At 52.4% G+C, this 26,628-nt stretch overlaps 1 protein-coding gene across 3 annotated transcripts in view; it reads right to left on the bottom strand.

Annotated features, from left to right (window-relative positions):
* LOC146209563 (galactosylgalactosylxylosylprotein 3-beta-glucuronosyltransferase S-like) overlaps positions 1–26,628 on the bottom strand; it is an 83,172-nt gene that overhangs the window by 29,266 nt on the left and 27,278 nt on the right. For 2 of the 3 annotated variants that reach the window (XM_084601550.1, XM_084601559.1), the window contains exon 2: positions 8,543–8,632. In XM_084601550.1, the coding sequence (XP_084457676.1) occupies positions 8,543–8,632 (90 nt within the window). Of the gene's footprint in view, positions 1–5,244; positions 5,439–8,542; positions 8,633–26,628 lie in introns of all 3 variants that reach the window. The other variant, XM_084601542.1, reaches the window with a different exon arrangement.

Below are 26,628 nucleotides of genomic sequence, written 5' to 3'. Positions count from 1 at the left end.
CAGAAAAAAAAACATTTCCACGCTTTTTGAATACAACACAAGAAGTACAGTAAATGCATAGTGCAATACAGCAACACAACACAACCACAATTTGGAGCTTTTGTGAAGTAAAAGGGCACATATATATTCATGCAGGACCGAACAGAACACTTGACATATATTTTCTAACAATACTACGATACTACAATGCTACTAGTATACCTTATATTACCGTTCGCAAGAAGGAAGTGTATCGCAAGAAGGAAAAGAAAGAACAATATTAGAATGAGAGTTAAAACTGCGTGATAGCCATGTATTCTTGTAGTTTTTTCATGGCTCTAAAATATTGTTACGGTGTAATAAGAAGGGGTGTTTATTTGCAAGGCTGATGTAGCGGGACAAGATGAAGTCTACTAGCGCCCAGAAACCAACGCTTCTTTCTCTTCTTATGCCACACCATCACAATCCTTCATCGTCGTCAGTAGCGTGACATTTCCCCCCTACTTAGACGAAGCCCACTGGGCGTGTTCGTAAGTCATGCGAGGCTGACACGGCTTCAAGCGGGCAACATGACATAGTTCAGTTTTGGCAGACCGGCGACCCGATGCTGTCAGGCGGGCTATTACATAAGTTAAATCACTGATACGTTTGGCAACAACATATGGGCCGCCATAGTGGGCCAAGAGTTTTTGATGTAGGCCACGGCGCCGAATTGGACGCAATAGCCAGACTAAATCACCTACAGAGTACGTGACCCGCCGGTGACTGGCATCGTATCGCACTTTAGAACGTTCTTGTGAAGCACCAGACCGTAATCGGGCGATTCTCCGAGCTTCTTCGGCGAGACAGAGGGTCTCAGCCAGGCAGGGGTCTTCACGGCTTGTGAAAGGCAGGATAGTATCCAGTGAGTAGCGGGGCGGTCTGGCATAGAGCAGGAAAAATGGACTGTACCCAGTCGTCTCATGCGGGGCGGTATTAAACGCATACCTGATCAAGGGTAGTATGATGTCCCAGTTCTTATGCCCTGCGTCCACATACATGGCTAGCATGTTGATAAGCATTCTGTTGACGCACTCAGTCAAGCCATTTGTCTGGGGATGGTATGGCGTCGAGTGTCGGAAAGTTACGGCACATAAACGCATGAGCTCTTCAACAACATCAGCAGTGAATTGTTGGCCCCGATCAGTGACGACAATTCGTGGCGGCCCGTATCGTAAGATGACTGAGTGCAGCAAGAAAAGCGACACCTGATGCGCCGTAGTAGATGAAAGAGCGGCGGTTTCACATTAACGTGTGAAGTAGTCCACGCAGATTACAATCCAGCGATTTCCATCCACGCACTTCGGAAACGGACCTACGAAGTCAATGCCTGCTTGATGAAATGGAGCTGTCGGGGTCTTCACAGGGTGCAGCAAGCCAGATGGAGTTGCAATTGGACGTTTATGGCGTTGACATTGCTTGCAACTGGCAATGTATTGTTCAATCGTCGAGCACATTCTGGGCCAGTAAAATCTTTCTTGAGCACGGTGGAGTGTTCGAACCGATCCCAAATGCCCAGAAGTTGGATCATCATGCATAACACGCAATACGTCCTTGCACAGCGTCTTGGGAACTACGAGTAGGTATCGCTGGCCGACAGGCGCATAACTCTTTTTCTATAGGAGGCCATCATGCACACAAAAACGGCTTGTAGGTACGCTGGCTTGGGCGGTGGCAAAGAGGGGCTGCAGACTGCTATCATTTTGCTGTTCCATTTTGAAAGCATACGTGTCGGGGAACGCTGGCTCGAGGGTCGATATATATTTGTCGAAATCGTCGCTTTCATGTCCAGTCGTGGCCATTGGCATCCTAGAAAGACAATCTGCGTCTGCATGACGCCTGTCGCTTTTGTATACCACGGCAAAGTCATATTCCTGTAACCGGAGGGCCCAGTGTGCGAGGCAGCCACATGGGTCTCGAAGGTTCCGCAGCCAACAGAGTGAATGATGGTCAGTTACGATAGTAAACGAACGTCCATACAAATATGAACAGAAACGCTGCGCAGCGAAAACTACAGCCAGGCATTCCTGTTCGGTGACTGGGTAGTTTCGCTCCGGCTTGCTCAGGGTACGACTTGCGTACGCGATAACATGCTCTCGTTCATCTTGCGGTTGGACAAGGACTTCACCGAGACCGATTCCACTAGCGTCCGTGTGTACTTCTGTCATTGCAGTAGGATCGAAGTGACGTAGAATGGGTTTCGATATTAAAGGAAACTTCAGTTGACGGAATGACGCGTTGCAGTCTGGTGTCCAGTCAAAAGTGGAGTTTTTGTTGAGAAGGCAAGTCAATGGGTAAGCAACGTCAGCAAAGTGATGTATAAAGCGTCTAAAATACGAACACAACTCTAGAAAACTGCGCAACTCCTTCACTGTCTGCGGGGGTTTAAAAGACTCAACAGCGGCGGTTTTCTGGGGATCCGGCATTGCACCATCACCATTGACAAGGTGTCCTAGCACCAGCGCTTGGCGCTCTCCAAAGCGGCACTTTTTCGAGTTTAGAATTAGGGCGGCGTTGTGCAGACAATTCAAGACGCATACTAGACGGTCATTGTGTTCTTGGAAGGATTTCCCAAATATGACGACATCGTCCAGATAGTAAAGACAAATGTCCCATTTTAAGCCGCGCAAAACTGCGTCCATAAAGCGTTCAAATGCGGCTGGCGCATTACACTGCCCGAATGGCATAACATTAAACTCATAAAGGCCATCTGGCGTTACGAAGGCTGTTTTTTTTTTCTTATCCGCAGGGTCCATTGGAATTTGCCAGTAGCCATATATGAGATCAAGACAAGAAAAATAAAACGCACCAGAGAGGCAGTCGAGGGCATCGTCTATGCGAGGAAGAGGATAGACGTCCTTTTTCGTAACAGAATTTAGACGCCGATAATCGACGCAGAATCGCCACGAACCGTCTTTCTTGCGTACAAAAATAACAGGGGCAGCCCAGGGGCTAGATGATTCCTGTATCACCTTCTTCCGTAGCATGTCCTCCACTTGCTCATGAATTACTTTGCGCTCAGATGGGGACACGCGATATGGCGTTTGACGAATGGGACGAGCCGAACCAGTGTCGATGCTATGATGGGTCCGATGTGCAGGGCGAGAGGTTGGTCCATCTGTTTGAGAAACGTCAAACATAGACGAAAAAGGTAGTAGAATATCCACAAGATTACGGCGTTGAGGTGAGCTGAGATCGGCGCTGATCATGCGGAAGATCGACGTTTCATCAGCAGGCAGAGGTACGGTGGCACTCGTAGCATCTGTGACCAAACCAACGACGTGGGGCGCATCGGGTCCACAGGAGGCAAGCTTCAATCCCGTTGGTAAAACTTCGGGCTCGGACGATGGATTGATTGTCCATAACGAGGCACTACCGTGATGCACGGAGATCATACAGTGAGGGATAATAACATTTTTCTTCAGGCATGCTGAGTGAACTGGGTGCACCACGGCCTGGAATGAAACCTGCTCAAGAAGTGGAACGGACATGGGGACGAACATGGCAGACAAGGGTGGAACTACTGTGTTTTCGGTAATACTAAAAACTGTTTCTTCATTACGGCCACTTTCAAAAAGAGTTGGCAGATGCGAGCCATCAAAATGAACCTCTTGACTTCGGCAGTCCACGGTAGCGCCACAAAACTTCAAGAAGTCCATTCCTAAAAAGATGTCATGCGTACATTGGGGTAAGACCACGAATTCGGCTTGAAAAACTGTACCACCCACAGACACTTGCACACTACACACACCCAGTGGCCGCAACGCCTCTCCACTCACACCACAAAACGTGTCATATTCAAACATTACACACAAGTAATGTTTGAATATGATAAACTTGGGTCATATCCAAACATTACTTTGCGTCCCAACAAGCGCCTAAACTGATTACTCATCATAGACACAGTCGCACCCGTATCTACCAAAGCTAATGTACAGACACCATCAATGAACACACGAATTTTGCTTTTGAGCATTGCAGTTGGAGGGATGTTTGCACAGAGCACATTTCCAGCGGCCTCACCCCCATTGGTCGCGCTGGTTAGTTTTCCTGATGGGGCGACAGGGAGCGCCGCCGCGGTGATGAAGAACGACGCGCACGGAAGGCGGGTGGAGTAGTAACACTGCGATCAGATGCTGGGGAATGGTCGCGTAGATTCTCGTTCTGGATGTTGCGGTAGTACCCACGGGGAGTATTGGATTCCTGGAAAACGGGGCTGTATTTTCGTTTGTTGGGTACTGCTGGAGGCACCGGGCGGTTATAGCGTGGCGGGAACCTACTGCGGCGGTACCTGGCGATGTGACCTTCGGCGCCGCAGCGATAGCATATCGGTGGGGAAGGTAAAAAATGCTGTTGTGGATAAAAGCCAGGCACAGCAGGGCGCGTCGTAGGTCTGGCTGAGTGCTCATACTGCACAGGAATCCTGGTAGATCGAATAGAGGATCTAGGTGCACTTGAGGTGACGTCATAGCTTGGGGTTTCAAGCATCGACGCCGTCGGGTTGGCAAAATGCAAAATGGTAGTCAATAGAAGCTCCAATTTCCGGAGCTTGGAAGAAAGGCTGCACTTGAATCGCTTGTGTTGGTGAAGCCGGCCGTCTGGATACCCTCTGGACAGAAACCTCAACATATTCATGCAGGGGAAGCGTGTTGATCCGTAGAAGTACTTCGCGCACGATTTGCCGGATAGTTGACGGAAGATCTAGTTGGGCATGGTCATCAAGAATGGCCATGGTAGACACGTTGGCCAGCCGTCCAAATTTTGACGCAATACGACGTGTTTTAAAAGCTTGAAACGCGCGGATGTGTCTAGTGAGATCGGAAGCAGTGTCAAGGTTGTCTTTGGCGATTAAGAAGTTGTACACGTCCGCAGCGATACCCTTCCAAATGTGACCGACTCTGTCTTCTTCGGGCATGTTGGAATTGACACATTTGCATAACTTGAGGATCTCTTCTGTGTAAGTTGTACAAGTTTCATCGGGCAATTGAGCTCTTTGAGCAAGGGTCCGCTCAGCCAGCTCTTTGCTGGGAACAGTGTCGCCAAAACGCAGTTTTAACTCGGTGGCGAACCGTTCCCAAGTCGTCAAGTTGTCTTCGTTATTCTCAAACCAGGTCATAGCCGCGTCAGGGAGAAACAAAACTACGTTTGTTAGCATGGTAAGAGGGTCCCACCGGTTGTACCGACTAACTCGTTGGTAATCAAGTAGCCACTTCTCAACGTCCTCACCTTCTTCTCCGGCAAAAGGTCGTGGTTCCCGGTAAGGCTGGGCTGGAATAAGGCTGGAGTGGGAAGGCATGCCGCCAGCCTGGCTTGCAGCGTCGCGGCTTGCACGGTTTGAGTCGGTGTGGTCCATGATGGTCGTGAGCGTGGCAGGCCAGCGATGCGGCGACTACGTCGAAACTCCAGTTGATCTTGCAGCGCTGTAGGTAGGGATTGTACGGGGCACCTTCCACCAAGTTGTTACGGTGTAATAAGAAGGGGTGTTTATTTACTGCGCTGATGTAGCGGGACAAGATGAAGCCTACTAGAACCCAGAAATCTCCTCTTCTGTACTAGAACCCAGAAATCTCCTCTTCTGCCACACCATCACAATCCTTCATCGTCGTCAGTAGCGTGACAATATACTTGAGGAGAAGGAGAATTGTTGATGTTTGCCTTGACATTACATGATCTGCCGTTGCCCATTTGTTCTCCTTGATTTCTACTAGAATATCATTAACTAGCGTTTGTTCCCTTACCCATTTGGCATACTTAGTGCCACCAGAAAACACAAATAAACCCTATAAACTGAGCTCTTACCCGGAAAATAAAACAAAACGACGCACCACTCATTTCTATTTGACAACACGTCTACACTTGAAGCGAGTTCTGAAATTGAATTTTCAGGTCACCTATCATTCCATCGCTAGGCTCAGTTTAGAGGAACAAGATTTCAAAGCCTAAAAAAAAACTTTTCCATCCTTCCTGACGCTGGAAAAATTTCATCACCTCTGTTTTTAGCGAAGTCACAAAACCATCAAGCGGGATTCTAAAAGAGCAAAGAAACGATGTGCTCAGAGCAACATTTATGCATTGAAAATGAAACACGACATAAGTAAAAGCTTATTTTCGTATCTAGTCACACATTTCGGATCATATATTGTGAGAATTTTGAGCAGCAATGGTGCCAAGACAACTTGAGGCGAAAGCAAGTAAGCTGAACTCTCGTAACAATGAACTTTTCAGACTTGCCGTATAACTGCTCCGTAATAGCCTGTATGCTGCTTTTAAGATTACCGCTTTATATGTAACTATTGGGCAGGTTCTTTCCATTGCCAGACTCTCCAGCAACGTTAGGTATCTCTGCAAACATATACTAGCTACGCTGCCTGTTACCATCTACTTTTATGGTAGTGCCCAGGATTAACTGTAACACTGCCAACGGGAAGCCTGTTATGCTCTCCTCATGCATGGTGATCCAGCATCGGGTGTTCAGTATGCTGAGAAATGCGAACCACTGAGCAGCGCTTTTTTTCTTTCGTCATGACTCTGTGATACTCAAAGTCCAAAAGTTGCCCGCCAGGTGAGTGCTTTGCCAGTGACTTTGAATGGTTTTCAAGCTTTGAAGCTCCCAGCCAGCACCGGTTCTTGATTACAGAACTGCAGCACTCGTGTTTTTTTTTTCAAGCAGCCCTTGCTCAATCTCCTTCTGGAAAGGTAGTATAGATGGTTTAACCATTCAGTAAAATATCACAAGACTGCGGCTAATTTGCTTAAGAGCGGACATGGGAAAAGGCCACTTTACAGGACTCTTTCCACTAACTGCATCGTCATTGTGATCGCTCATATCATTATCAACATCATCATCGCTATCACTGCTATCATCATTATCAACTAAATACAACGTCATTATCATCGCTATTACCACCATTATCACTAAATGCAGCGTCATTATCATTGATGCTATCACCATTATTATTAACTGCATCTTCACTGCTATCGCTGCTATCATCTTCACGCTAGACAAGAATCCCGATTAGTTTATCATGAGCCCGGTGTGGAGTAGGGGTTTCTCCGCTCGTCTGGGTGTCAAAGAGACAGGGGGTTCGGCCGAGACAGATTTGTTTTCCTTTAGTATCACTTCGGGAGGATACTTCCTGCGAAAATTTCTGTCGACACCAGCCACGCATGCGCCAAGAAAGGCTTTCGCTTTAAAACTGGCTTGCTTGTCTGCTTCCGCTTTATACTTGACGCTTTTGGTTGTAATCATTTTGCTGCATACTTCGGATATCCAAGGTCAATACAGCGGCTCATGTGGAGACTGCGATCAGTTGCGATACTCGAGACAACGCTTTTAGTGGTGAGCGAATGGCATGACATGCTCTGATCACTCCATGGATCCCGAAATATTTCTCAGCATGTTCAGTCTTTGCACCCCTGTTGAAATGAATGCATAAAAAAATATACTCCATCAACACTCATGCTAGCAAATGGCAATTCTTGTGAAGGTAAAACACCAGGCAACTTCCAGTACATTTGAATGTGAAGTGCAAAACTTATCTTCTGGCTCTGAAGCTGCTTGCTACCTGCCACTAAATTGGAGGCATCATTTTCTTTTGTTTGAACCTTTGTTCAATACAGTGAAAATGTTTGGCTTTCCTCATCTCTTATGTCCGGTTTTTAAAATTGAGAACTTTTACACCCTTGCCATCTAACAGCAGGTCCTAAAAACTGAAACCGACTCCTGAGTGGTTAAATCTGCCAATTTTCTTGAGAAAAACAGTGTGAGGCTAGCACCTCATAGAATCATTATGATCTAAAATGGGGTATGGGGGCCACATTGTAGAGGCAAATCATCCCAAATACCCTGAAGTTTATTAGTCAGAGATTTCATTCCGTATATGATGTCAATTGCTAACGCGGGCCGAACACTGCTGGGAATAAATTTTCAAAACCCAGGAAATGAACACTTGGTCTGCCATACAAAGACGGCAAGGTTAACAATGTAATCACCGATACATTCCTGAAGGAAGCTTTTAATAAAGGAACATCCAACATAAAACAAAGTGTCTTGCCAGTATTCGCCGGGACTAATTTGTATACTAGAACGAAAACATCCATCGCTCTTAGCTGTGTAGTACAGATAGGCTGAAACAATAAACTCAGTTAAATGAGAACACCAGCAAATATCTTACCTGTTGAGAGCATTGACTATCCCCGAAATTGCTGAATAACGTTCACTTCTCAGAAAATATATTGGTTTAAGTATGCGCCTTTTCCAAGCATGAGGACCGCCCTCCCGAACTCAACAGGGTGCAAAGCTAGGTTGACTCGTGTTACTGGCGACGCTTTTGCGCTTAAGAACCAGCATTAATTTTGAGTGCAGCTTAGTGTCTTTTTTTGACCTATCGTGACCCTTAGTTCATCTTTGCGTCAGTAGCAGAATGTTTGCAAAATCTCGCCGCCATATCATATTTAACTTTTCACCAGCAATCCCTAGCACATACAGCGTATCACAGAAATCTGGGTACAAGCATGCACTTACTGTAATGTAACATTGCGACGAGCGAAGCAGCTGCCAAGCATGCGCATACGGCCACCCGAACAGGATACCGGGAGAGCCACCTTGTCATGTCTGCGAAGCAAAGGGTGTAGCTGGTGAGAGTGCTGCTCGTAACTTTTGAGCAATCAGATCAGAATGCAAAACCATTTCTCTGCTCTGCGCTAGGAACAAGACGCGCCAACAATAACTCTACCCTTGCTAGTATCTACTATAATGCTCTAATTCTTATTAGCCCCGCCGGGGTGGCGCAGTGGTTACGGCGCTCGACTACTGCTCCCAAGGACGCGGGATCGAATCCCGGCCTCAGCGGCCGCTTTTCAGTGACGGCTAAAAGCAAGGCGCCCGTGTGCTGTGCGATGTCAGTGCACGTTTAAGAACCCCAGGTGGTCGAAATTTCCGGAGTCCTCCACTACGGCGTCTATTATAGCCTAAGTAGCTTTGGGACATTAAACCCCATAAAACAAACCAAACCTAATTTTTATTAAAACGCTCCACAAGGCGATGCACAGAAACCTGTTCAAAAATTCAAAAATAAGTCCATATCATGCGCAAAACGAAAACTGATATTCGTATGTTTTTTCAGAATGTGGAACGACGTGAGATGAGCGGACGTGTGATGCATGAGCTCCGTTGAAATAATCTGTTTTGGCGGATTGGAGCTGTGCATCATCAAATGTTCATGATCAGCGGGCTCCCTTCTGCACTTGGCATCGCCAGGAACCTCCAGCGAGCGTGTGAGTGACTTTATTTTCGGCGTTGAACCTGTTGGACTCCTCGTAAAGCGTGACAAGTGCTACACCTAACAGCCGTGGAGACGCAGGGTAGCGACTGCGGATGCGCGGCGTGGAGTTCGCGCAAAGCTGAGCAGCGTTCGCTCAAAGCCAGCCTGTAGCTCTGCCAATGGAGCCTTCCGGGGCGTCTCGCGGCAGGGCTCGCAAAAGCAAGGCTGAGGTCACCACAGCCAGGAGAGCCCTGAGCGCGTGCCGCCCGGCGATTGAAGAGTGCTCCGATCTGCTTCAGCAGTTCCTTGTCGCTGCCCAACGGAAGATGCTGGCGACCCAGTCAGCGGAGGCCGCCAAGAACGCACTCCGCTCTTTGCGCTCGTCCAACATCCCGTCTGCTATCGTCACGCGACACGGGCTAAGTGTATGCGCCCCCGATCAAGCCTCGCGCGGCGCACCAGAAACAGAAAAGGCACAACCAGACACTGTAGTTCCCACTTCAGTGCACAACATGGCGTCCCAAGACGAAGACGCAGGTTCCGCAATGGATACTTCCGTGTTGCGCAAGAGGCGGCGTTCGCCCAGACCCAGACGAAGCGACACTGACAGTCTAGAGGCAGCAGGTGGCAAGAAGGAGGCCCACCGGCCCCCTGATTCTGGCTCCTTCTCCCGCTTTACCCCACCGGAGGGAATTGCAGGCCCAGTAGAAGCCGCTCCAGTCATGGGCATATCCAGCACCCTGCCTGCTGGAGCGATGCCTTTGGTGCAGCAGGAGCGACCGGCAACCTCCAGCACCTGCTCCACGGCGGAGACCAGCACAGAACGGCAGCTGCCTAGCGCGTGTGTCCAGGCAGCAGTGGACCCCACCAACCTGGTGCCTTGGACAATCAAGACAACCAAGGCCCAGCGGCGCCGTCAGGCGGCCCTCCGTAGTGCTGCGTCGGCTGTGGTGGCCCCCACCGCGCTGCCACACAAGACGGTGCTTTTCCGCCCTGCAGTCCGGGGTACTGGGTTCACCAGAGAACAAGGCTGGGACCTGGCGGAGGAGCTTCATCCACGTCCTGGCGTGCTAGCAGTGCGCGTGAACACGCGTCGCAACGTAGTGGCCGTGGACGTGGCTGACGAGGGCAATTCCAATGCCCTCTTGGCCACAACGGTCATCCGTGGCCTGCCCGTGCGGGCCAAGGAACCAGCCCCGCTCAACGAGTGCAGCGGGCTGGTATTTGGTGTCGACACCCGCCGCACGGCCGAACAGCTCCTTGCAGCGGTGGACTCTGCTGTGACAGTGAAAGCGGCCTCATTAGACGGCAGCACCCTGAGGCTCAGGTTCGCCGCTACTGCCCCGCCGCCACATATATCCATCCACGGCCGGGTCTTGCCGGTCCGACCATGTCGTCCTCGCCCACTACAGTGTGCTCGGTGTTTTAGCCTGGCCCACGCAACCGAAGCCTGTCTCGCCATGGAGCGTTGTGCCCGTTGCGGCGGGCCACATCCAAGTGCGGAATGTGCCAGAGCCAAGCCACGGTGCTCAAACTGTGGAGGCCGCCATGCTGCCACGAATCCAGTCTGCCCTGCGTGGCAGAGAGAGAGGCACGTGGCCACTATCCTCGCGACGTCAGAAGTGCCCCTCTCCCGGCGGGCCGTTCGCGCGGTTGTCTGTGAGGGAACTACTCCTTCGGGTGGCCAGCAGCACCAGCGTGCTCCCAGCTATGCGCAAATGGCCTCCCGTGGCGTGCACCAGCGCCCGCCCCAGCAGCCCCGACAGGACCAGGGACCGCGCCAGCAGCAGGGGCGTCAGCAGCGGCCATGCCAGCAGCAACGCCAGCAGCACCCCGGGGGCTCCCAGACCACAGCTCGCACCGCACAACCCATTTTCGGTGCGGGCAACATCCACACCACCTCTCCGGACGAGCGAGATAAAAAGATCGAGCAGCTGATGGCTGCAATTCGCGTCCTCGCCCGGTATATCCCGGAGGACTCTCCCGACAGGCGCGTCTGCTTAGAAGCAGCAGGCGCCTCCTTACAGGATGTCCAACATCATGGCTAGTCGCCGGACACCTCCCCGAATTCCTTCCATCCTGCAGTGGAACGTACGTTCTCTTGCCGCGCGCTATTCAGAGCTGCGCTTACGAGTGTCTAACGAGTCTCCTGAGGTTGTAGCGCTGCAGGAGACGTACGTTCGTGCACAAGAGGGGGACCCTCAAATGCGGCTGCCCGGCTACGTCGGATACCACTCCCCGACAACCTGTGAGGAGGTTACATGTGCTGCAGTGCCGTGCAGTGATCCCCAGCACAAACCAGGGAAATCTCGGTGCGCGGTTTATGTGCGGCGCGATGTCCAACATGTCCTCGTTGACTCGGCGGCGGCGACGAGTGATGTGCAGGAGTGTGTTGTTGTTACAGTCCGCATACGTGGTGTGGACACGTCTGTGGCTAGTGTTTACGTGCGTCCAGCTGTGCAGTGGAATGCCCAGTGCTTCAGTGCAGTCTCTTCATGTTGTGCCACCCGACAAATCATCCTCGGAGATTTCAATGCCCATCATTGTGCGTGGGGAAGTGCCCGAAACACCGCGCGAGGAGACGACCTACACGCCATGGTAACACAGCTGGGACTCACACCGCTGAACACCGGCGAGCCCACCTTCCGGCGACGCGGCACACCCGGCTCCTGCATAGACGTCGCGTTCGCGTCCAGCGGCATCGAGGCGACCTGGAATCGCGCACCATCACTTTGGGGCTCTGATCACTTCTCTATCCTCATTGAGCCCACTGCCAAGGAAGCTCGCGCCACGCGCACTTACTCCATTGTCAACTGGAACCGCTTCCGCAGCGAAGTAGAAGCCGCAGCTACGTCCGGCGCGGATTTCTTCTCCAGTCTCGTCCGTAGCGCGTTCGCAGCCACTCGCCGCGTAGAGGTTCGGGCAGGGCAACCAACGCCCGACAACAAGCTGCTCGACCTGAGACAAAAACGCGACAAAGCTGAGCGACGAGCACGGCGGACGGACCGACCAACCGACTGGACAGCATACAATCGGCTGGACGCAGCAGCGAGGCGGCATTCCAACAAACTTTACCGCCGGCAGTGGGCATCGCTCTGCAGGAAGATGGAGGAGGACTGTAGCTCGCGGCGGCTCTTTACCACCCTGCGACGCATCACAACGCCACAAGCGAACCCGCAGCCGCTGGCCGCTCTCGCCATCTCTAGCGGCCTTAGCTACGAGGAGCTAGCTGAGCGGTTTGCGGACCGCTTTGCGCCGCAAAGCCCCGTGAACGCAGGCAGCCAAACTTCACCTCTGAGTTCCGGAGACAGAGCCAGCGCTCCTACCCCTGGTGACCCTTGTGATGCCCTCTTCACAGTGACAGAGCTCAACAATGCGCTACAGCGCTGCCACCGTCGCTCGGCGCCAGGGCCGGATGGGGTGACCTACCAAATGCTGCGCAACCTGGACGCAGATCAACGGCTGGTTCTCCTGCAGCAGATCAACCTAGTGTGGGAACGCGGGACCCTCCCGGAGGACTGGCGCACGGCAGTCGTCTGCCCCATCCTCAAGCCAGGACGCCCACCAACCCAGCTCGCGGGATACCGTCCAGTGGCGCTAACATCTGCGGCTGGTAAGCTCATGGAACACATGGCTTTACATCGCCTTAACGAGCAGGCTGCGGCGGCGGATTTGTTTGATGAGCGGCAGACGGGCTTTCGCGGAATGCGGTGCACTGCGGATTCCATCTCCGATGTTGTCAGCGCGCTCGAGCACGCGAAGGCAGTGAGGCAGGTTGCGTTGCTTCTACTGCTGGACGTGTCGGGCGCGTTTGATAACGTCTGCCGCGCTCCCATTCTCGCGACGCTTGAGAGGGCTGGCGTGGGCGGACGCTTGCTACAATACATTCGGAGCTTTTTCCAGGCGCGCTCCATGCGCGTTCGCGTGGGGGGTGCTCTCTCGGCGCCTCGCCCGGTCGGGCTAGGCGTGCCGCAGGGCTCTGTCCTGTCACCTTTTCTGTTCAATGTGGCGATGTCGGTGGTGCCGGGCTGCCTGCCTGCAGGCTGCCGGCATCATGTGTACATCTCCATATACGCAGATGACATTGCTCTGTGGTGCCTGGGACCGCCGGGCGAGGCAGCACGGGTGCGCGCGTGCCTGCAGGCAGCTCTGACAGCGGTGAGCGACTGTTTGCGCGGCCTAGGTCTCTCGCTCAGCGCGGACAAATCCGTCGCAATGGCCTGTGTTCCGAGCTCGCGCAAACGACCACCGCCGCTCACACTGGACGGGACCCTCTTGCCGTGGCGACGTTCGGTGCGGTACCTGGGGTTGGACATAGACCAGCGCCTTTCCTTCCGACCCGCGGCGATCAAGGCCTGCCTGCAGATGAAGAGAACCACCGCCGCCGTACACAGGCTCACTGCTCGAGGCCAGGGTATCTCCCAGCAAGCAGCGTTACGGCTGTACAACTCCGCGGCTCTGGGGGCAATACTCTACGCGCTACCGCTCGTCACACTGCGCAAACCATGCTGGAAGAAGCTAGAGGTCGAGCATCGCAAGGCGCTCCGCATTTGCCTCGGCCTTCCTCAGAACTCTCAATGCGCAGCTACTTTGGCCGAGGCAGGTGCGTGGCCTTTACAACTTCAGGCCACGCGGCGGGCGCTCCGACACATCAATCGCCTACAGCGCGCAAAGGACGGCGGCCCGCTATTACATCGGTTGCGACATCATCGCCACTCACGCATGGGAGCGGCGCTGCTCGAGTACGAGCAGCTCACCAATGCAACGCCCCCCTACGACCTCTTCTCGCCCTGGCCCGCTGCTACGGAGGTTCAGCGAGAGATTGTCGGAATCGCGGGGAAACGCACCACACCGCCCTGTGCAGTGCAGCAGCTGACCAGAGCCGTCATCTACGAGGAACTCCAACGCCACCTCCTCGTTTACACCGACGGCTCCGTGGCCAGAGACAGTTGCTCGCTAGCAGCGGCGGCTACCATCCCCGCCCTGCAACTGCACAGACAGCTGCACCTGTCATACCTGGGTTCTTCCACCACGGCGGAGCTGCTGGGCCTACGCCTAGGCCTGGATCTACTGCTTGAACTGACTCCGCCGCCACTCAGGTGTGCCGTGCTATGTGACTCCCGCGCTGCCCTCAGCCGCCTTCGAACCACCGGCCGGGGAACTCCGCTGCTGTGCCAGATTCGCGCACGTCTCAAGCACTTGGCGGAGCGTGGCTGCGCTATACGGGCACAGTGGATCCCCGGGCACTGCGGCATAGAGGGCAACGAACGTGCCGACGAGCTCGCGACCGCAGCACATGAACTCCCTCCTAGCGACGAGCAACTCGCTTTGGAGGATGTGCGTGCGGTAATCGACGATCACCTCCGGACGCAGCACCCCGACCCACGCATCGCAAGAGGTGAGCGCATTCACAGTGTCAGCGGCCGCTCGCTGACTCGGCTGCAACACGCAATGATCCTCCGTGCACGCATTGGATGTGTGTGGCCTGGGGAACGACGGATGCGCCACGGACTTGCCAATAGTGACGTGTGTGACGGCTGTGGCGAGGTAGAAACTCTCGAACATCTTCTACTGCGCTGCACCGCGCTAGCCGAACCACGACGTGAGTTGCTGGCGGCTTACAGAGCGCAGGGGGTAATCCCGGACAGCGTAGCTGTGCTCCTGTGGCCGCCGGGCTGTGCGCGCGCCCGCGAGCGAGCTCACGTGAGCTTGTGTGAGTACATCGAACAGGCGGGCTTGATGACCCGCCTATTTCACCTCGCCAGATAGTGCGCGCTGGGACTGAACGCTCCACGTGTGCTACTTCCCACAATAACGGCTGATCGCCCACGACAGCCGTCAGTGTTTTGTACAGTGTGCAAGTGCGTGCATAGTGAACAGTTGCCTGGACGTGGAGCTATTGCGGAGGCCCGCCCGACGTGCCGAGTACTCAGTGACCTAAGACGTTTGCGGGTGGGCCTCATGCAAACTACTGTATACTGTACCATAGTGTATATATTTCTTTTATTTTTACCTACTCTTTTCTTTCTCCCTATCACTCACCTCTTTGATTTCCTCTACCTTCTCCTCGCTATCCCTTTATTTCCGCCGCCCCAGTTCAGGTGCTTCAGATATAAGATAGCAGATACCGGGGCTGGCAAACATCTTTTCTTTCCTTTTGTACATACAATAAATAACCACTACAACAACAACATGTTTTTTCAGCACGGTTTCCGCATATCGCCATTTCTTATTCGTATAGCTGCACAGTCATGAGTCCGGCACTTACCGTTCATGTGAATTCCCGTTTATCGGAAACGTTATAATCTACACGGGTACTCCGAATACCTAATCACCTGGTTCGAACCTGTCTACCGGCGCCTATGTTTGGTTGGTTGGTTGGTTGGTTCACAGGAAGGGAAAGGCGCAGTATCTGTCACACTTGCTCTGTGGACACCTGAACCGCGCCGTAAGGGAAGGGAGGAAGGTGGGAGTGAAAGTGGAAAGAAAGGGGAGCCGTAGTGAAGGGCTACTCAGTAATTTTGACCACCTGGGGATCTTTAACGTGCGTTGACATCGCACAGCACACGGACGCCACTTCGTTTCGCCTCCATCGAAACGCAGCCGCCGAGGTCGGGTTCGAACCCGGGAACTCCGGCACAGTAGTCGGGCGTCTTACCACGCCTATGTTTCAATGGAGGCGAAAAGGAGAGGCTTGCGTGCGCTGCGCGTTGTCAGTGACGTAGTCAGCCAAGTGGTCGAAATTACTCGTCAGCTCTTTCTCAGATCTTTCTACGATGGCGGTTGAAGCAGGCGGACACGCGTCACTTCAGCTCCGCAAATTTTGACCGATTTCACCAGACCAACGCTTTTTCGCCACCGGATTTCATTCGGAACTGGAAGACATCAAGTGCTGGATCCCCTGGATGCCATATTTCAAGCGGTAGGACCATTTTTTCGGATCTTTACCGGACTTGAAAGTTCCAAAGCGGGCGCCAGCCCGCTAACCCTGACGGGACGCCCAGCACGACATCGGGAGAGCATGGGACGCTAGGCTTATTGACCACGGCGGCGCCTAGCACCGACGCTTCTTCAAAGAGAGACCATATGGCAGGGCCAAGCCAAGCCCCAAGTGCGTCGCCACAACCACCAAATGCCCTCCTTGACGAATTCCAAGGGATGGATGAAGACGACTTTGGAGACGCCGAGTCAGGAAGCGAAGACGGAATGCCGTCAGATTCCTCATCGGAGCGCGTCGGGTACAACAACGATGCCAGTTGGGAGCTTGTTCAATCAAAGCGGCAGAAAAAAAAAACTTCAGAGACAAGGACAACGGAAAGGCACGGGAACCGGCCCGGACGCCCAACCTCATGATCGAAAATCACTGGGTAATGCGACCGGCTGCAACAAGACCGGAGAGGTGGAGCAGAGGAGGCCTAGGCGAAGACTGCCGCCACTCCCCAAAAATGACATCAAAATAATTTTTCGACCCAAGAAAGGACTCATGGTGAAATCACTCACCACACACCAAGTAGCGCGCGCCGTTATCATGGCGTGCGGCTAACAATGCAAGGACGAGGACATACTTGTAAGGCTTCGCACAGGATCAAATATCATTATCGTTAGCACCCCACATGAAGAAACGGCTCACCTGGTGCGGCGCATTACCCGCCTTAAATTCGCCGGAAAGTCGTACGAGGTCAACGCTTACGTGGCAGCTCCGGAGGACGTCTTTCGCGGCGTAATTCACGGTGTTGACCCAGGTACGCCTCCCGAAGAGCTGAAAGCACACCTACGAGTCAGAACTCAAGGAGTAACCATTCTCCAGGCAAGGATGCTTGGAAAATCCAAGACCGCCGTGATCACGTTCGACGGCCCGATCTTGCCGAAATTCGTAATATACTACGGAGGTGAACTACCGTGCTACCAGTACCGCCGCACGAGGCAAGTGTGCTACGTCTGTTTCCAGCAAGGACATCGCTCCGACGTGTGCCCCACACCGGACATTATTGTGTGCGGACTGTGCGGAGATAAAAATCCGACGAAAGACCATGTGTGCGAGCTCAAGTGCCTAATATGCGGTGAGGCACATCGCAACGGATCCAAAGAGTGCCCCGAGAGACTGAAAAAAGCAAGACCAAAGCCCAGCGGGGAAAGAGGGCGCAGTGGCCAACGCGGGCGACCACGCAAGCGATGGTTCAGCTCAGAAGGAGAGACCTCGAGGAGCCGATCAAGGTCCAATTACTTCCCACCTCTGTCGCCGGCCGGTTCACAGGAGGGGAACAAACAAGAAAAGCAGAAAACGAAGCTTTCCCAGAAAGGCGGCAGCAAGGTAAGCTGGGCATCTACCATTGATCCGCACTCGGTAGAAAATAGTAACACAAACAATACAAACAACAAAAATATTCCTGTCAAAGAAGCTAAAGACGCGAGCAGTGATGCACTCAGACGCGAGCTTGAACTCGCTCGACTCAAACAAAATGAGCTCGAACGCAAGGTCGAGGAACTAACAAAAACACTAAAGGCACAACAGCGGGAGCTTGAAATCACTAGAGCCTTTCCAAAACAGCCACAAGCATCCAACAATGGAGAATTTGAAACACGAATGCAACAGATGATGCAGCAGATGATGCAGGATATGATGCTGCAAATCCAATCTCAAATGCAACAGATGCAAGCACAATTTCAGGGGCAGATCTCAGAAATCAAAAGTGCTTTTCGAAAACAAAGACATAACGAAAACATTAGGGAAAGAGCGTACAACCGTCCAGCGTTAACGGCGTTCGCTGTCGAACAAGGCAACAGCACGAACACGTAAACATGACCAAGACACGTCAGCAAGACCAAGAAAACTTAGAAATTTGGCAATGGAACTGCAGAGGCTACCGCAAAAAACAGGCCCTACTAAAACAATACATAAACACACAGCTTACACCCCCCGATGTGATTGCGCTCCAAGAGACTGGAACCAGGCCCTCTTTACAGGGGTACGATGTTTACGAGAGCCAAAACGGAGGTAAAGCAGCCGTTCTAGTCATCAAAGCCATCACCGCAATCAGGCACGATACCATCGCCGACACGGACATCGAGCACGCGCTTGTCGAAATCATTCCGAAAAAGCGAAAGGAAAGGAGCACATTCGTACTAAACGTGTACATCCCGCCAAGACAAAGAAAAGCCAAATTCTTCGAACTCTTCCACGGAGCTCACAAGCTGGCCAAAGAAAATGCACTCATTATCGTGGGAGATTTCAACGCCATGGACACGAGTTGGGGATACCGGAAACAAGATATCAAGGGAAGAACATTAGCGGACGTAGCCGAATATTTTGGCTGTAAGCTAATCACAGATCCCGCGACCCCCACGAGAATCGGTAATAGTGTGAGCACGGACACTTGCCCGGACCTCACGTTCGTAAGGAAGAGCAAGGAGTCACAGTGGGAAAACATGATGGAAAACCTGGGTAGCGATCATTTTATCCTCCGGACGCGAATAGCATCGGAAAGGGTAAGATGCCGGATCGGACAAGCAAAACTCACGGACTGGAACGCGTTCCGCGGGGCTTGCAAAAAATCTGAAGGCGGCATTCAATCACTAGAAGACTGGAGCGGCATGTTGACAGAAACGCGAGACAAATGCACAAAAAGTGTAAGACTAACAACAACAACGCCCGAAGTAGACGGGCACCTTCTGCGACTATGGGAAGCCAGACGCTGTCTCACCAAAAGATGGCGGAAGCAAAAACACAACAGGAAATTAAAACTAAAGATAGCAGAAGTTACGGCAAAAGCTGAAGAATACGCAGCGCAACTCGCGAGACAAAATTGGGAACAATTCAGCGACTCGCTTAAGGGAACCTTAGGTACGGCCACAACCTGTTATCTCCTAAGAGCACTAATCGATCCGACCAAAACAAAATCAGAAAACAATAAAAGCATCCACAGATTCATCCACTCCTTCAAGGGCTCGGACACCGACCTTTTAGAGAAGGCACGAAAAAAATGTTTCGGTGATCGCAACCCCTCACGATACCAAGGAAACTATCGCGGAGCCGAAAACGAGAGACTCGACCGCCCAATAACTGTGGAAGAAGTTTATGCGGCCATAAGGAATACGACCAGAAACACGGCAGCAGGAGCCGACAGAATCGACAATGCCCTGATCCGAAACCTGAGTGACGACCTCATACAAGAGCTCGTAAGTTTTCTAAACAAACACTGGGAGGCGGAGACGGTTCCCGAAGACTGGAAACACGCCGAAGTAATTATGGTACCTAAACCTGGCAAACAGCTCCAAATTGAAAATCTCAGGCCCATATTGCTCACGTCGTGCCTCGGCAAGCTTTACGAGCGGGTGGTGATGCTCAGACTGCAAAATTTCATGGAAGATAATGAACATGTACCCCATACCATGTTCGGCTTCAGAGCAAAACTCTCGACGCAGGACGTGCTGCTTCAAATACAAGAAGATGTGCTCCGCAACGTACCCCGAACAGGTGAAAATGTCATAATGGCCCTTGACATCAAGGGAGCATTTGATAACGTCAGTCACGAAGCGATCCTTAGAGGCCTAGACGACCTGGACAGCGGACGCAGAATCCACGGGTACGTCAAGGCTTTCCTGTCAGATAGAACTGCCACCATCCGCATGGGAGACCTTCGATCGAACAAAATTCACGCGCCAAACAAAGGAACACCACAAGGATCAGTCATCTCACCTATCCTCTTCAATATAGCTATGATAGGTCCAGCACGAAAACTAGAGAAGATCGAAGGTATCAGGCACGCCATGTATGCAGACGACATAACAGTCTGGACGAACACCGGTTCCCTCGGGGAGAAGGAAGAAAATCTACAGGAAGCGGCCTCCTGTGTACAGAAATATCTCGGAGAAAGAGGACTCGCATGCTCGACCGAGAAATCGGAACTGCTTCGAGTGTGGAGAGGCAAACAAAACCGGACCGTCCCAACCAGTGAGAGCCTGAAACTCAACATCTACCTGGAAGGAATGCCCATCCCTGAAAAGACAAAAATAAGAATATTAGGTATGTGGGTTCAATCGAACCAACGCAGTAGTCACACTTTTACCATGCTCAAAACTACAACGCTGCAAGTGACACGCATGATCACCCGCATCACCAACAGGCGGCATGGCATGCGCGAAGAGGACACACTAAAACTAGTTAGAAACCTGGTAGTGAGCCGAATTATGTACAGCCTGCCCTACCAGTGCCTCAACAAGAGTGAAATACAACAAGCTGATGCCCTGCTACGCAAAGCGTATAAGACGGCGCTCCGATTACCGCGCAACACGTCTACAGAAAAGCTCATGGCGCTTGGATTGCAAAACACATTCGAAGAACTACGCGAGGCGCAGCTTGAGTCGCAAAAACTCAGGCTGCTGCAGACAACGACTGGAAGAGCGCTTTTACAGAGACTCGGATACTGTGAGCAGATGCGAGAAATAGCGAGGACGGTAACGATCCCCGACGAACTTCGCAAGTCCCTCAAGGTAGCTCCAATCCCGAGAAACATGGACCCTAACCTCCACCAAGGTAGAAGAGAAGCAAGGGCCAATTTTATTAAAAAAACATACGCTCCTGAAGACACGACTGTGTATGCAGACGCGTCCTCGAGAGGAGGACAGAACAAAATTGCAGTGGCCACGGTGGTCAATTCGTCTCTACGCGAAGTGACCAGCGCCTCTATCCGACACTGCACAGCAGCAGAGGCCGAGGAAGTAGCCATTTCTCTAGCGGTGGCGGAGGGCTATAGAGCTGGGCGGTCGCTAACGATACTCACGGACTCTCAAACAGCCTGTCGAAATTTCATGAATGGTAGGATTGGTCGTCACGCGCTTCGTATACTCCTCGAAGCGAGCGACAGATTTAAAAACCACGAAGAAAACAAGACCAGACACAAAATTATATGGGTACCGGGGCACATGGGGGTGGCAGGAAACCAAGAGGCTGACAGGATAGCTCGAGCATACACTACTTTCCGAGCATCCGACGGGTCCGCGGAACTTTTGTCAGCACCCAAGGCATACTCGGCCATACTAGAAAACTATAGAGGAAGAAGAATGCGATATCCCCCACCGCACAGTTCTCTCACCAGAGAGGAAACTGTCATATGGAGACAATTACAGACGGGTTCATACCGAAACCTACACATACTAAACAAAATGCACCCTACCATATACGCTGACAGATGTCCGTGGTGCTAGGAAAAACCAACACTATATCACATCACATGGGCATGTCAAAACATAGATGTGGTCCCCAAAATTCGAAACCCGAGTGCGGAGCAATGGGAGACTCTGCTGTCCAGCGACCGCTGCGAAGACCAGAAAGGTCTGGTACAGCGAGCCCAACGGGCGGCAGCAGCCAGCGGAGCCCTGGACTGAGGGCAACCGACCATTGTAAAAAGTGGACGAAGTCGACGGAGAAGACTCTTGTGGATACAACAAGCAGACATCTCTGAAGACGTCCAAAAAACGGCCAAATAATATAGGACTAAATAAAGTTTTTCCTCCTCCTCCTCGTCAGCTCTCTACTACGGCACCTCTTTCTCTCTTTCTGTCTCTCTCTCGCCTTTCTCCCTTTCCTTACGGGGTGGTGAGGTGTCCACGGAGAAAATGAGACAGATGCTGCGTCTTTCCTTCTTATAAACCTTTCCGTTAGAAGTCATTCCCAGGCGTAGAGCTGAAAGTCAAATCAGACTGGGATTAATTTATAGGAAGGGAAAGGCGCAGTAACTGTCTCACTTGGTTTTGTGGACACCCCAACCGGGCCGTAAGGGAAGGAAGGGAGGTGAGAGTGAAAGTGCAAAGAGATAAAGAGGAGCCGTAGTGGAGGGCTTCGGAGTCATTTCGACCACCTGGGGATCTTTAACGGGCGCTTACATTGCACAGCACACGGACGCCACTTCGTTTCGCCTTCATCGAAACGCAGCCGCCAAGGTCGGGTTCGAACCCGGGTACTCCGGCACAGTAGTCGGGCGTCTTACTACTGCACCACCCCGGCGGGGCAAAAATCAGGCTGGGAAATTGCCTCTATCAGTATGATTTATAAAAAGAAAAAGCGCAGTATGTGTCCAACTTTCTCTTTGGAATCCTAAACTGGGTCAGGGATGGACGCCATGCTCACAAACTATACAACGTTCCAGCAGGACAGGTCACCTCGACTTGTATTTCGTCCACAGAAATTATACTGCTAATAGCTAATATTGTAGACTTCGACATGCAAATTGCATATTCTCAGGTGACGGTGACTCTACTCCCTCTCCGTAAGCAGTACACACCACTTCGCAATCTAAATGTGAAATCTGCTCTCCTAAACTGCAACACATCTTTTTGCAGAGCTCTTCAGCCCGGCGCTGGGAGTCGCGAGTCGAGACACCCTTCTGATCATAGGTGACTTTAACGCCCCCAACAGGCTTTGGGGTTATCATCATGACGTAGGTTGGCGGAGCTTGTGTCCACGCTGGGCCTCACTCTTTACACTGACCTCGTTCATCCCACCTGGTTACTGTTTACAAGGGACACCTGTCCCTACTTTGCCTTTACTTTAACATCTAACATGCAGACTGCGTCAACACCAAGGAAACCCTCAGCAGTGACCACAGCATTATCAATACTACAATCCGAACTCGTCCCCTCTCTAAACCCACAATACAAGCCCTTCTCCAAGATTGGACGAAATTCGGGCAAAATGACGAAAGCACAACAACCGTTACAGAGAATGGTTACATCTGATGGCCTCAGCAATTGGCTTCATACCTTTGCTCTACCAAAGCTCAGATTCAGCTGTCAAAGGTGATGGTGTGGACAACCATCTCCTCCACCTCCAGAAAGCTCGTCACTACCTCCTCCAACAAAAAGCTTAAAGCTTGAATTCCTGAGCTCACCCAGCCAACGGCCGAGTACGCGGCCCGGTTCGGCGACTCTAACTGGTTGCATAGGTGCCACACTACAGCGGGACAAGTGTCCAGCTGAAACACATGGCGCCTCTTTCGAGCCCTCATTGATCGAACTCGGACCCGTAGAGAGACTCAAAATCATCTTTAGCATGCAATCCATACCTTCTCTAGAAATACTGCACAACTCTCTCACAACCTTAGGGGCCAATATTTGTGCACCATATCGGACACCAGTGGGCAGGCGTACTCTGATGTAGGCTCTGAGTACGTTGAGCTGGATCACGTTCCGTTCCAGCTTCATAACCTACAGGCGGCCCTTGCCAAAATGAAACGTAGCACTGGACCGGGTCGGAAAAGAATCACTGTTAAATCACTAGCCGAGCTCCCCGACTCAGCTTATCTAACTTTATTGGACTACATCAATGCAATTTGGCGAGTGGACACGCCACTCCCAATTGATTGGAAACCTGCCATGGTCACATTCATCTCAAATGCTGGCAAAGCACTTAACACGAACAATCTCCGACCTATCTCTCAATTATCTCTTGTGTGGGCAAACTTATATGGAGACAATAGTGCGGAATCGGTAGCCCGAGTACACAGATCCGCACAGGATGTCCTGCTTCAACTACATAGGGAAGTCCTTCACCCCCTCGAGTAGACTCATCAGGACAGGGTTGTACTCGGCCGTGACCTTAAAAGGGCAATCGACAATGTAACGCACGAAATTATTCTGCAGAAAAATGAAGGATTGAGGGGCTCATTATAATAACGTTCAAAAAGGCAACAGTCTACGAGTCTAAGGTAAACGTATATATATATATATATATAGTGATACAAACTATAGTCGACGACGAAGCGGAGACAATCAGTGGCTAGTTTACGTAGACGATGAAGTGCTTGCTAGTTGGCGTAGACGACGAAGTTGGTTGCCTGGAACCGCGCTCAGACCGCTCTCGGACTTTGGCAGTCTTCTAGGCTCAGGGCGCTGCCTGAACGTTTGGCTCAATACCCGTTACAGTCTGGTGAAGGTGCTGGGTACGCTTTCCCACGTTTACACGCTTCACGACGGATCTGACTCCGGTCCACCAGCGACTCAGTCGCCGCCTCCGCGGACACTCGCCTGAGGTTGGGCCCCTTTCCACCCCTACGAGGATCACGCAGCCGCAACTCTCGAGCCACCTCGACATGGCCACTGATCCCAGGCTCCCAGATCCGATCCTTTGCCACCCGCCGCGAACACCACCATCTTTTCACGGCGACGTCTTCGAAGACGCTGAGGATTGGCTGGCGACCTTCGAGCGAGTGGCTCGGTACAACGGCTGGAGTGACGAGCGAAAGCTCAATAATGTTTTCTTCGCCCTAGAAGAGTCTGCGCGTACGTGGTTCGAAAACCACGAGCGCGCCCTTACCACCTGGCAAGCATTTTGCCATGAACTTCTGACCACCTTCCCAAACGCCGACCGCCACGAGAAAGCTGAAGCTGCACTTCAGTCCAGAAACCAGCGGCCAAATGAAAGTGTACGCATGTTCTGTGAAGACATGACCCGTCTTTTCCAGCGCGCAGACCCCAATATGAAAGAGGAGATGAAGCTTCGCCACCTCATGCGTGGAGTTAAGCAGGAGCTGTTTGCGGGCCTCGTTTGCAGTCCACCCCGTACCGTTGCTGAATTCCTCGCGGAAGCAACGACCATGGAAACGACGCTCTAACAACGGGCCCGGCAGTACAACCGAGATGTCAACAGCCTGGCCCCAGATGTTTTTTCGTCGTGCCATGGAGGAGGTGTGGACGCCTTACGTGACCTCATTCGGTAGGTTGTTCCAGAGGAACTCCAACGTTTCCGTCTGCCTCAAAGTGCGCCAGTGACATCACTGACCGAAGTCATCAGAGATGAAGTACGCCAGGCTGCTCGTGAATTCCCGGTCACCAACGTACTGCAGCGCGTCGATGAAATGCCCACGCACACATCCGTTGTTCGTCAGGCAGCTGCCTACGATCCTGTCGCTACCATGCCTCCACGAGTCGACGACAAACGAACGTACGCGTTCGTTGCATGTCAAGCAGCTGCCTGTGGTCCTATTGACCCGACACCGGTGGTTAGCCACATCAGACCGTATGACGCATCGGCTCAAGCTGTGGTGCCTGTCACACGCCCTCGCAAGTCGGACGTGTGGCGTACGCGGGACCGCAGGCCAATCTGCTACCACTGTGGGGAGGCCGGCCACCTTTACCGTGCATGCCCGTATCGCCGAGTGAGACTTCGTGGCTTCGCACCCGATGCGCCCTGTCCACGGAACGGCGAACGGCCGCTCGAAATAGCTCATCTGTAGGCCAGTCAGAGGCCTGGGAGATACAGGCGCTATGACTCAGGATCGTCATCTCCGCTGCGGTACCGTTCCCCAAGCCCTCGCAGAGACGCCAGCAATACTGAGCGGCGTTCTCAAAGTCCACACCGGGAAAACTATTCCAGCGGTCTCCGGAGGCAGGGCCGCTGCTGTCGGACACATTGAAGATCCTCCGCCGCCGATACACCGATACGCTGACTTCTCACAGGGGCAGAGTAGCGACAGCATCCGACGCGCTACTTCTGATTTGTGAGTAACATTTGACGGAACTGACATGATCGCTCTACTTGACACCGGTGAAGACTATTCAGTGATGAGTCACGCCCTCGCCCAGGAATTGAGCAACGTTGTGACGCCATGGTTGGGCCCCAGCATTCGCACGGCTGGAGGTCACCTCATTAGCCCGGCCGGAAGGTGCACAGCCCGAATTGGCATCCGCGGTTTCGTCTATGTCGGGGAATTCGTTGTCTTGCGCGAATGTTCGAGAGATTTGATTCTGGGGCTCGACTTTCTGCAGGCAAACGGTGCTGTGATCGACCTACACGAGGCACGAGTCACATCCTCGACTAAACGGGCAGTGGCACGCCTCGACACCCGCCATCCCTGTAGCCATGGTCTGCGTATTGTGGAGGATGATGTCACGGTGCCACCACGGTGCAGTGTCGTAATGCGCGTGCAGAATGACCTGTTTCATGACTTTGAGGGCATGGCGGAGGGTCATATTCCGCTCCTGCTGGAAAAGGGTCTCATTGTTGCCCGAGGTCTCGTTCACCTACGGGATGGCTGCACTACCGTTCTGCTCACCAACTTTTCGAACGAATTTCAGCACCTCGTCAAAGGCACGGTGATCTCCTTCCTCCAAGACGTCGCGGAGTGTCCACATTTGTGCACCATGGAAGAAGCCCTTCAAGATGACACTGGACCTCGCCATGTTCTGCCACCCGTCAAAATAAACACCGAGTTATCACCGGCTCAGAAGGATCTGCTTTCGGCTGTCTTGGCAGCTTTTGCAGACTGCTTTGCAACGTCTTCCAAAGTGGGCCGAACTCCGGTCGCCAAGCACCGTATAATAACAGACGAGACCACCTGCCTGAATGTTTGAC

The sequence above is a fragment of the Amblyomma maculatum genome, chromosome 1 (genome assembly GCF_055883805.1).
Source record: "Amblyomma maculatum isolate TAMU_Amacu chromosome 1, ASM5588380v1, whole genome shotgun sequence".
In the NCBI taxonomy this organism is placed as follows: domain Eukaryota; kingdom Metazoa; phylum Arthropoda; class Arachnida; order Ixodida; family Ixodidae; genus Amblyomma; species Amblyomma maculatum.
Note: the sequence above shows the minus strand (reverse complement) of the source record. Positions and strands in the feature narration are given on the sequence as shown.